Source organism: Carassius gibelio, chromosome A21, assembly GCF_023724105.1.
Source record: "Carassius gibelio isolate Cgi1373 ecotype wild population from Czech Republic chromosome A21, carGib1.2-hapl.c, whole genome shotgun sequence".
Lineage (NCBI taxonomy): Eukaryota > Metazoa > Chordata > Actinopteri > Cypriniformes > Cyprinidae > Carassius > Carassius gibelio.
In genome coordinates, this window is record NC_068391.1 from 11,845,737 (window position 1) to 11,858,442 (window position 12,706).

At 37.6% G+C, this 12,706-nt stretch overlaps 1 protein-coding gene across 4 annotated transcripts in view; it reads right to left on the reverse strand.

Moving 5' to 3' along the window:
• Positions 1-4,479: 4,479 nt before the first annotated feature.
• LOC127941933 (neural cell adhesion molecule 1) overlaps positions 4,480-12,706 on the reverse strand; it is a 193,237-nt gene continuing 185,010 nt past the window's right edge. For 2 of the 4 annotated variants that reach the window (XM_052537424.1, XM_052537425.1), the window contains 3 exons: positions 11,823-11,939; positions 11,038-11,523; positions 4,480-7,073 (listed from right to left, as the gene is read on the reverse strand). In XM_052537424.1, coding sequence (XP_052393384.1) covers positions 6,950-7,073; positions 11,038-11,523; positions 11,823-11,939 — 727 coding nt within the window. In that variant the 3' untranslated portion in view covers positions 4,480-6,949. The remainder of the gene's footprint in view (positions 7,074-11,037; positions 11,524-11,822; positions 11,940-12,706) is intronic. The other 2 variants (XM_052537426.1, XM_052537427.1) reach the window with 1 other exon arrangement.

Sequence of the window (12,706 nt, forward strand, 5' to 3'; positions counted from 1 at the left end):
CATCAGATATCCCCCTGTTAATGCAAGCTGGGTCTCAAATGTTTTTGAAACATCTAGCAGTACAGATTTATATAACAAATGAAACATCTCTAGTTGACTAGAGCTGGGTAATAATTTTATTCATTTGTGTTAAATAAGAGGAGATCAGGCGCCGAAATGTGTTGCTTTTAAAATCATGCCGAGTGCTCGTTGTCGCTGTTATCATGAAAATGCACATAGACATGTCCCTGCACTTGACAGACAATCACAGATGAACACATTTGGTTTTAATGAGGAAAAAACTATACGAGCGACCACTAACACAAATTCTACCGCATAACCCACGGATGTGTAGCCGACAGCGGATCTGTGTATATATTCACTGTCCTGAATAATCAGCAGTCTACTAATTAATGATTTTAATGTGAGAATGAAACTAGTCTATCGCATTGAAAATGTTTCTACGAGTTCTGTCAAGCTAAAGTCAAGTTTGCGCTCATGTTCTGGACTCATCTGCTTTTCTATGCTTTATAATAGTGTATGTAACAGAGTTTGGTCTTTTAATATCACTGCTTATGTATTGAGCCACGCCAAGTTAAGCCTTTGCAGTGCAAATAGCCTATAGATACGGGTCACTTAAAAAAAAAAAGCTGTAAGTGGGTCGTCAAAAATCAGAAAAGTCATCCAGACCGCAGTGTACAGTAAATGCAGTCAAAATTAGGGCAATTAAACATCATATACAACATATACACGACTAGTATATGTTAAATATTTGTGACTATTGAAAGAAATTTTTCCATTTGAAGAAATTTTTTCTTTAAACTTGATGGTTAATGCAAAGGTTTCAGTAATTCCATGACCCCGAGGTGACCCCGGACCTGAAGAGCTGCTGTAACATAAGCCTGCCTCACACTGCTACACTCTCTGAAAAAAAGGTACAAAAGTTGTCACTTGGGTGGAACCTTTTCAAAAGGCACACCTTTGTACCTAAAGAGTCCATATTGGTACCTTAAAGTTACATATTAGAACCTAAAGTGTACATAGGGTACCTAAAAGGTACAAAAGTGTATCTTTTGGAAAGGTACCGCTCCAGTGACACAACTTTTGTACCTTTTTTTCCTGTATACCTGTATACAATGTAAAGCAAGTTCTTCTAGAATGGGGTGTTCTTATAACAAAGTAATTTAGCTTGCTTTGATTTACAATGAAGACGTACAAAATTGGAGAGAATCTATAAATTCTAAAAAATGTTCATCTGCCTCCTCTGTCCCCTGGATATGAACAGGTCTCAGATAAGATCTGTAAAGCCACACACTTCCATTGCAAATCCCCAAATACTCAATGGCTATCATTGCGATGGTGATTTAGGTAGTATGCAGGTTTCAGACACACGGATCAGTAGCTGATCGATGGGGTCTCTGCTCCCCGTGGAGTCTGTTTCCATAATACATCATTCAGTGGAACCTGCCAGGATCATTTACATAAGTTAATGGTAATTAACCTGGCTTTACGAGATGAATGAAATCAAACAGATTCAGATGTGGGTGTTTTTGACTGACATAATAACAAAAAGTTTTCAATTGACTTATAAGTAGAACTGGACATTCTATTTTATTTTACTTTAATCATATGAGAAACAATGGTCATTTATGAACAAATTCTCAATCAGACCAAAATCAATTTTTTTTTATGTTTTCAGTTTTTTTTTAAAGCAAATTCTGATAATTAACAAATTTATTTCAATATACAGTAGAATCAAACTATACCATATTTTATCAAATGTAAAGGTATATAATAAAATTAAAAGTTATGTAATTATGCCTTTATATTGGGTTTCTTAAATAGGCTGTTTTAATATCACTGAAAAGTAAGGGGAATAAAATGTCAACACATTTTAAGAAGAACCCATCTGAGGTGTTGATCAAACCTGTAGTATACAGTCTTTCCAACGTCTTCTCCAGCTCTTTTCGTCCATGATGACCAGGCTCTCAGGAACTCAGTAGTTCATGAGTCACAGAGGATCTGTGAGTCCATGTCATAAACTAAAAAAATTGAGGTACTTAGAGTTCTAGAAATGAGAAACGAGGTAGTGAAAATTGTTATTGACATTTAAAGCCTGATATGTTTGATACATTTTGAATCTTAGACTCTTGTCTGTAACTTTCTCTGTTACATTAACAGGCCACTAATCAAAGCCATTTTAAACTGGACCTGAACAAGATTTCTGGAATGGATTAACTACAGAGGAAATTACTGTTCATCCAGTGACTTTTATTCTGCTGTAATATTTTCTCTGGCTGTAAAGTGAAACAGATCTGTTATTCCAACATGGTAAAATAAAAAATAAAAAAATAAAATCTATCTATCTATCTATCTATCTATCTATCTATCTATCTATCTATCTATCTATCTATCTATCTATCTATCTATCTATCTATCTATCTATCTATCTATCTATCTATCTATATTTATATGTATCTATCAAAACACTGCCTTTGTATGTTTTTAATCACATGGCCTTTTGTGAGTCATCCGCTGTCATTTAGAGCGGATCTTTACTGCCACCCAGTGGACGAGAATGTGCAAGTGCAGCTGTTCAAATCTGTTCAAATCGGATACATTCAACAGATGTGAACTTTTGGAAGGGAATTAATTCGTTTTACAGCTATTTCACAATACTAAAGCATATAAAGTATTGTACCTCACATTTTTATTTAGTCACCTGAATATCAGAAAATCATAAATACTCGAAATACATTTTTGTTTTCATCGTCATCACTGAGAAATATGGCACATTTACCTTGGTTTCCGAGATGCACACTGTAAATCACGAGTTACTTTGACAACAGGTTTTTATTGCATTACAGACTGCTTCTTTAACTGTAAATTACCGTTAAAGTAGCAAAACTCTTATGTAAGGCGCAATGTGGTCTTGTGCGCCATCTGGTGGTGATGGTGTCTTATGTTTTCATTATAGGAAAAAATAATGAATAAAAATGATGAAAACATCATCTAAAATATTCATAACCTATTTTATAGCTTACTTTTTATGTCATACCTAAATATTACAGCAGTAATATTTCTGTCTATCCCAATGCCAAACACAGATGGCCTATATGTGTACAGACACTATACACACACACACGCACACACACACTGAACAAAATTATAAACACAACACTTTTGTTTTTGCCCCCATTTTTCATGAGTTTAACTAACTTTCTATGTACAAAAAAGGCCTATTTCTTTCAAATATCGTTCACACATTTATCTAAATCTTTGTTAGGGAGCACTTCTCCTCTGCCGAAATAATTCATCCACCTCACAGGTGTGGCATATCAAGATGCTGATTAAACAGCATGATTACTGCACAGGTGTGTCTTAGGCTGGCCACAATAAAATGGCATTCTTAAATGTGCAGTTTTATCACACAGTGCAACGCCACAGATGTTGCAAGTTTTAAGGGAGTGTGCAATTTGCATGCTGACTGCAGGAATGTCCACCAGAGATGTTGCCCGTGAATTGAATGTTAGATCCTGAGATCCTGAGGCCCATTGTTGTGCCATTCACCCACAACCATAACCTCATGTTGCAGCATGATGCATGGCCCTGTGTTGCAAAGATCTGTACACAATTTCTGGAAGCTGAAAACATCCCAGTTCTTGCGTGGCCAGCATAATCACCGGATATGTCACCCACTGAGCATGTTTGGGATGCTCTGGATCGGTGTGTACAACAGCGTGTTCCAGTTCCTGCCAACATAGCCTTTTATTGTGGCCAGCCTAAAGCACACCTGTGCAGTAATCATGCTGTCTAATCAGCATCTTGATATGCCACACCTGTGAGGTGGATGGATTATCTCGAGAAAGGAGAAGTGCTCACTAACACAGATTTAGACAGATATTTAAAACAATTATTGAGAGAAATAGGTCTTTTGTGTACGTAGAAAAAGTCTTAGAACTTTGAGTTCAGCTGATGAAAAATGGGGACAAAAACAAGTGTTGTGTTTATAATTTTGTTTAGTGTGTGTATCTATGTATGTGTATATATGTGTGTGTGTGTGTGTGTGTGTAATGCGTTGCGTTGCCCAGGACAAAGATCATTAAACTTTGTGACAACATAACCCAATTGAGTCACACTACTTGGGATAAGCAGTCACAATGAAACCCATCAATTAACAGCCTAGTTTTCTGAAATACTGAAATGTCTAGAATAAAAATAAAATAGAAAAGCTGAGACAGGCACATACAATTACAAAAACTACTTAAACTATAATTAGATATTCTAAAATAATACTAATGCATAACGAAAGTGTTCATATGAATTTACAATTATAAGTGCCTCTTCTGCCAAGTTGCAAGTTATTATGAAAATGGTTTATGAAAAAACAAGCTTATGTGAAAACAGTGTGGATATGTCTCAATATGTCTCAGTGTTTCAACGGCCAAGATCCTGTGCAGAACAGATGTGCATGTGAAAGGATACAGTAGAGACATCAAATATTTTTTCTCATTTTATTGAACACAAGAATTGTTTGACAGAATGAAGTCAAATTTTGTTGTCGGTTAGTATTTACAGCAGTGGCAGTTTGGGTGACATTTGATTTGTAAAAACCTGTATACAGCTGTGAGAAGGGCCTCTCAGTGTGGTATGAAGTGACGGATGTCTTATAAAGGTCTGAGATGAGAATGAAATGATGATAGAAACCAGTACACTTCAAACGGGCTTAATCTGCTGAGATGATGAGCCTTAAATGCTTTGGAAACGATCATTTAAACAGACTTTTTGTCTTTCAAATGGCATGAGTGTAAGCATACAAACAAATTGGTCCCACATTGAATGCCGGTATAAATCAAAAGCTTGTTTTTCAGAGAAGAAAGAGCTTGTATGCCTCCTGGTACAGTTTCTGCAAGCCTCTCAGATGCTTATTAGACCAGAATCACTTCAAAAATAACTTTCATTATTAATTTTATTACATTACAAATGCTTAACAGAACACAAGCGTACATTCAAGTAGCATGATGTTTAAAGACCTAATAATGAAAGTTATTAAAACACGTTACCATTCAACTCCATGAAAGCATTTGATGTTTGTCTTGTAAAAGCAGACAACAGTGAACGTACTGTATGAATGACAAGAGTTCACTGACATTCAGATAAACATACAAGTCTTTGACATTTTCAGTTATTTAGCAATTCAATTCGTAACCTTAACACCAATGACATCTAGTTCAGAATACATCGCATGCTTATTTTAGATGTCACTTAATGGCGGGAGAGCAGGCGACCCTGTGTGAATGAATATATTTACATTTATATATATATATATATATATATATATATATATATATATATATATAGGTATTATTTTGCATCAGTTAATTAGAGGCATGTTGTACAGATTTTGAGATCTCAAGTTTTCAGAAAGCCACAATCCATTTACACCCTTTAGACCCAAAAGACCAAGTAACGACACTTTTGATCAAGAAACAAAACTATTATTTTCACAGTTTACAGATCTGGACCATCTGACAGCATTGGGGTATGTTGTCACCTGCATACAAGAGGATGTTCATATTGAAGGCACCAACTCCTTTTGTGTCTGTATTTCACCTCTGCAGCCGTCATCATCTTTTTTTTTTTTTTTTTTACATCTTTTTTTTTTATTCTTATCATGATCAACATCATTTAAACTAACTGCTACGGCTTTCACAACCTATGGAAACTTTTTTGTTTTGTTTTATTCTAGTACACACTGTATTCACACTAGGATTTTCACGCATTCACAGTGCACAAGCTTGCAGCTAAAGAATGAGAAACTCTGTAAAAAAAAGTCAGGCTGAATATTCTTTATGCTACGATCCACACTGGAGTACTATGGCTTAAATAAAAAGTAAAACAATAATTTGGCCATTTAAGTCAAAAACCAACCAACCAAACAAACAAAAACTGACAAGTATTTGAATTTTTATTATTATCAAAGGGTCACGGCTTCATTTTAACAACATTTATCAATTACATGGGCAAAAGCCAATAGAGCAATGGGCAGACGTGATATGGGACGTGTTACGAACACGTGCGCCTGATGTTTTCATTATGCCACAAGTGCAACCAAGAGCTCTTGGTTGTACCTAATGTTTTCGTTTTTTTTTTTTAAGACTAAGACTTTTTTTTAAATCAAGTATCTCCTAAAAACCTAAAGTAAAGAAGAAACTCTAAGGTTCAGGAGAAACGGGATGCGTTATATAAAATAGGAAAAAGTAGTAGTGGTGATTTGCACAGTCTAACCCTAACCGCTAGTTAATTGTGTTTGTGTCGGGTTTGCTACAGAAGCAAACGTCATGTTAATGAGGGATATCAGAGCAAAATGCTGTAAACACTCAGGGCTGGGGTAAAAAAAAAGAAGACATATATAAAAATAATTCTGCAAAGCAAGCATGCTAAAAATCTATTGTTAACACCCTTTCTCTCTCGCTCTCAATTTGTTTTTTATAATAATGTGACAAAAAAAAAACACAATAATAATAAAAGGCAGTTGCTTTTGTACATTATTTAAACATAAGTAAAACATCAAAAATGTTCCCTCAAAAATTAATGTGACAGACAATAACAATGGCAATACTGCATGTAATAAAACAGGACAGAATTGAATGTGTGAAGGCGAAAAGGTGATAACTGTGATAGGTGTATTTGAAGTCACTGATCTTACTTACAGAGGTCAAGGAGACTGCACTAGAGAAAAAGAATCTTTCCTTCTTGCATTGATGAAAAAAAGAAAGGCTTCAATGGTAGAAACAATCAAAAAGTATAAAATAAAAGGCATATGCGCGAGCTCTTTATGCGCTCTATACATCTTGACGTGTATTGTTCTGTGAACTTAAAGACACTGAAGAAAGAACCCCTTGTATTTGAGATGTGGTGGTGGTGTGGTGCTGTCTGTCTGTGACTGTTGTTCGCCGTCCATTCCGGATCATGCTTTGCTCTCATTGCCGTTTGTCTGGGGGGCTTCATTAGGGACTGTCTTCACCTCCGCCGGGTTTTTCTTTACCTCCATGTCTGGCGTTTTACTTTTGTCATCTACAACAATTTTACCACTGGGGAAAGAGAGAAAAAAGAGAAGTTTATCAGCAGTGTCTTTCAGTCCTCTGTTTGGCTGCCTCCCCTTTTTATACTACTGTATTTCCAAGGATCAGCTCACCCAAAAATGACAGTTCTGTCATGATTTATTCACCCTCATGTTCTTTCAAACCTGTATGAGTTTCTTTCATTCTTTCTTTCTTCAGTGGAACACAAAAGATGGATTTTGACCAAACTGAAGAATATGCTAGGCATTGTTTTCAACATAATGAAAGTGAATGAAGACTGGTGCTCAGTGCTCCACAAATGACAAAGAAACACCATAAAATGAACATAAAAGTGGTTCATATGAGTCATTTTTTCAGTCTTAATATGGTAGCACTATGTGACAAAAATCTTGACTAGGTTTCTTTGGTACGTTCATTTATTTAATGTATTTCAAAATGTAATCAATTTCTGTTTTGGCATAGCTGAATATTCAGCAGCCATTACTGCAGTCTTTTAGTGTCCATGCTGTGAGTATTTAAGACATACCGCTGTTGCACAAATAACATATAAAATAACCTGTAGTAGGTCTATACAGGTGGAGCTGGGGAAGAAGGAGGACACTGTGAAATGGTCTAATACATTTCTTTCAACAACAACAAAAAAAATCTTTGGAATGATAGATCGTATGTAGTACTTTTATCATGCTATCATCAGTTTTGAAATGACATTAGGAGGAAAATAAGACAGCACATTTTGATTTTTGGGTGAACTGTCCCTTTAAGTTTAGAGGGAACAGACTTCAGTCTAGCCAATAAATTTCCCAGCTAACAGGATCTTATTTGGTTATCTTATGCTAACATTAAAGATAATTCATGAGTATGTATGAAGACAGAGGAACATTGCATGCAGGTATGATTCATATGAATCATAATACTCAAGTTAAAGCTTGCTGTGAGCAGTAAACCCATGGCATTGGTGCAGAGATCCTTTCTGCTGCACAGACTCAGCTGCAGACACAATCCTCATAAAACTGCATAAATGTTAACCTCTCCCTCTGCGCTCATTGGCTGTGTAATAGTTTTGTTGATACACAGAGCGCTTGTCTCTTGGGGTCAGGCTGGAGCAAAAAGCATAATAATAAATAATAAATCATAAATAAATGAAAATCATCCACCGCAAACTGCCTATTACTGAATATTTTACAGGCACACAGACATTTGTTCTCAAGGGAGCTGACAGAGCAAATAGTGGGCCTTGAAAAAAGGAAGTTTACTTAAATTATTTTGCAGTAGGCTGATTCTCTCCAAAACGCTGATAATTCCTGTAATGGAACTGACTGTACTGGTGTGCCAATTCATTCATAAATGCATAATGAACCACGAAAATTGAAGATGAGTTTTGCTGGCAGGAAATCGAGATGGACGGTCCCTATTGCATTTCTAACACGTTCCCTTCCAACCTGCCCGGCTGATATCAGCTGTGAATGATTGTTCATTATATTCATCAAACACGCCTGGACAGCAGCCGACTTCTATGTCATGACGCAGGACCATCGGCGGCAGTGTCGAGCGCTCTTGGATACAGCAGAGCCACAGAGAGGCTTTGTAGGGAACAGAATGTGTGTAGCGGAGTGAGGGCGTCACGTGTTACAATCTACACGATCTCAGTGGTACGACATAAGAGCAAGCTGCTTTGTCAGTGTCCGAGGTCTGAGCTGTTTGTCCCCCGGTGGAATGTCGCTACGCTCATCACAATAAAGCTATCTGATCACATCCCGGCTCTTATGAAGAGCAGCCAAGTGTGCAGAGTCCCGTCGAACGACTGCGACAGACACAAAGCAACATTATTCCTTCTGAGCGAGCTGAGGCTCCAGCGGCATCACAAGAAAACCCTCCGTCATTTGTCAGTTTGCATCCTTGGCGAGCTGTCTTTAAAAGTGCAAACTCTCATTCTTGAAGGGGAAAAACTCTGACTTTAGGTGTCTTGAGAGACAGATTGAGTTCCATTGATATTCTGCAGGCTCTGTGAAGACTAGGGAAGTCGCTCTGGTAGCTGAAAATCTACAGACACAGCCAATAAGTCCAGGTGGCAACTAATCAGAGGCAACTTCCCAGGAGTTTTCCTGCTCAAATTAGACAACTGAGAGAGAGAACAAACCTGACATGCGCCGACTGGGCCATACATAGAAAGCAGAAACTACACAGCACGAATGGAAGTGGGGAAAACAAAGTCTCTGGTAAATATTTAACAAATGCCATGTTCCAACTAATTCCCTGCCGGAAGTTTTGGCTTAATGTTCGACAGCCGATTTTCTCTGTACTTCGCAACAGAGCAACTGAGGAGTCTGGAGATGCCACTACTTCTGGCTACATTAGGAAGCTCCATAAATCTAGCAGGACTGAGTCAGTCAGATGTGAAATATTTGTTTAACTTTGCAATATGCACCTTTGAATGAATGAAACCAGTGCTATTCAGAGGCACTGATGCTCTCAGCATGGCTCCAGCAAATATGGAGCAGGGTTGTTTAATTTATATATATTTTGTACATTATAGCTGAAATTTTCGCTAGTTTTAGTTAAATTTCACAACAACATAGCTTAGTGCTTGTGAACAATAAAATGTGCCATTGAACAATTGTAACTACTATCATTCTGGCATCTCTGGCACATTTCTGATTCAAAGCCATGGACCAAATCCACTCAAATCTTTTGTCAGATGGAGAACAAGTCCTGGTTGGTTTTATTAAAGTTTGCAAAGTTCATAGCTAAGAACTGTTGGAATATATTCGAGAAATCTGTTCGAGGCCATTTGGATCAACTAAACGAGACTCTAAACTGAATTTGTGTTGTCTTCACACTGTTTCAGAGAGATATTATTTTCAGAAACAACTACTGTATGATTATTGTGGTGTAGTTGACTGCATAAATACACTACTATTCAAAAGTGTGGGGTTGGTACTATTTTTTTATGTTTTTGAAAATGTCTCACCCAGGCTGAATTTATTTCATTAAAAAATACAGTAAAACGGTAATGTTGTGAAATATCATTACAATTTAAAATAACTGTTTTCTATTTGAATATATTTGAAATATTCCTGTGATGGCAAAGCTGAGTTTCAGTGTCACATGATCCTTCAGAAATCATTCTAATATGATGACTTGCTGCTCAAGAAACATTGTTGTTGTTGTTTTTTCTCCCTAGAGTTTTTTGAATTGCAATGTATCTGTAACATCATATACAAAAAGTGAACTAAACTGAACTGTGATGGTTGTTTACCTGACAATCAGATGCGTTTCTGTCAAACTGTAATTGTCTCTGTAAATAAACTTCATGTTGTCGTTTTATGTTTTGCATATTTAATGGGAATATTTCCATTGCTGTTTTTTCTCCTTCTGTTTTTGTTACCAACATTACCCTTGATGTGTACATCAGCTGGCCATTTGAAAGTGGCCATTTCACCCACAGAGGCACCAATGACTCCGCACCTCATCTGATATATTAATGTAATTACAACAATCATACATTAGCCTTCTCTAAGATGCTCTTTTATACAATAGCACCATTAAGGCTGCTAATTTATTTCTCACTGTCCTTTTCAGCCTTGAAAGCCATCATTTAAAATCATCAGCTGTGGAATTGTGCCATTTGCGACAACCAATCATTGTGAGGCTCTGCCAGCATTAATAGAGGAATCAATTAGCTTGCTCCAAAAAACAAAACCAAAAGAACAATTTGACACATTTATAATTCCACTGTGCTTTGAAACGCCGCCATTGAATTGGTTTTTACAGAGGTGCAAATAAAGTCTCTCATTTGAATACCAAACGGAATACGAAAGGTTGGAGATGCAGGTGGAACCAGATGAAATTCAGATTTTACATTAAGAAGTGAGAAGTAACTGAACAGGAAGGAGGGGTGATGAAGAAACAGACAGTGAGAAAGTGGAGATGGTTAAGGACACAAACACAACTAAACATGTAGAGGTGGCCATACTCGTCCTGGTTGGGTGCGGACGGTGCGCTGGAGGAGTCGCTGGAGGGCTTGCCCAGCGCATCCTTGGCAAGGTCATTATCTGTGGTCTGGTGGGCTCCTCCCTGTACCTGAGAGTCCTTACTTTGGGGGGAGTTTGCCGGCTCAGCCGGGCTCTGGCCATTGGCTTTGGCCGGATCTGCAGGGGTTGAATCAGACGGCTGGGGGGCATCTAAGGACTTTGAGGTCTGGTTGGAGGGTGTATCGCTCAGGTCCACCAGAGGGGCCACGGCTGCAGGAGCAGCTTGTGGGGAGGTGGGTGAGGTGATGCTAGGTTTGGGGGTGCTGGACTGGGGGGTAGCTTTAGGGACCGCTTTAGGGTTGGCTGCAGGGGCAGTGCTTGAGGTAAGGGTGGTGCTATCGCTAGTAGGACTGTCAGTGCCAGGGTCTGAGTTAGTGGTTACAGAGGGAAGCAAGTCCACTACTGTTGCTGTGGTGTCAGCAGCGTGCCTGTGAGGACAGTGGGAAGAGAGAGAGGAGAGACGGGGAGAAGGAGATTCACACAAAGAGGAAGGAGTGGGGGGGGGAGGCCAAGGCAAAACATAGACATACATCAGTAAGTCCAACATGCATTTCAAAATTAAACACACCATGTTAGGTAATCACAAAAAAGTGAGGGGTGTGTGGAATCTACACCATTAAACTACAACAGAGAGACTGTTAAACACAAGTAGATGTTAATAATCTGAAGAAAAGACCAGACTTTTGCGTTATGGACTGTGTGTGTGTGTGTGTTTTTAGTGACTCACTCAGGGTCTGTCAAAGGGGTGGTCTCATTGGGTTCGGTGGGTCCTCCTCCTTCATGGTTTGGTGTGTGTCCCTCCTCAGTCCTTACCTCCACAATGGGCTCCTTAGATTCATCCTTACTGTAAAAGATGACACACCAGAGTTACCCAGATAAACAAATGACACAAGGGGTGTTGTTTTATGGCTTGCGAACGTGTAGTGAACATTGCTGGCTAACACCGATAAGGATTTGTTCAAATTAGCAGCACTGATTAAAACGGGTTGATTATAAACAAATTTGTCTCGCACCACATGGTGTACTTTTCTGGCAAAAGTGTGTTTATATTAATTTATAGCTGTCATGGTATCATAGTAAGAAATGTAAGGGGAAAGGGGGCTTTTTTTATATTCTATTGTCAGATTTACTTAAAATGTGTCATTTTGGTAAAACCGTTTGCAGGGAAGGTAAAAAAAATTATATTACAGAAAAAAATTAATTTCTTAATTGTTTGGACATATTTTTAATATTTAGCATATTTGTGAAACCTTTGGCACTTTTCATAAAAATATAAATTTTAATAAAAAAAAAAATATATGATTCCAAAATAGCTTTTTTTGTAAAAAATAATGTCAAATCAAATAATGTTTTATCAATATTTTTGCATGACAAAATATAAATATATTTAGAATACACTGTTGTCTGACAAATATGACAATATGGTGCTATAAATATTTATCATAATCAAAAACGGTTGTTGAGTCCTTCAGTGAAATAACACGACATCACAATTGGGATATAATAGCTCACTAGTTAAAAAAGAAAAGGTTTTCTTTGCATTGCGTTTTCAAAGGCTACTAAAACAGATGCAACGAGGCAGCCTTTTCATTCCTAACCAGCATGCACCTC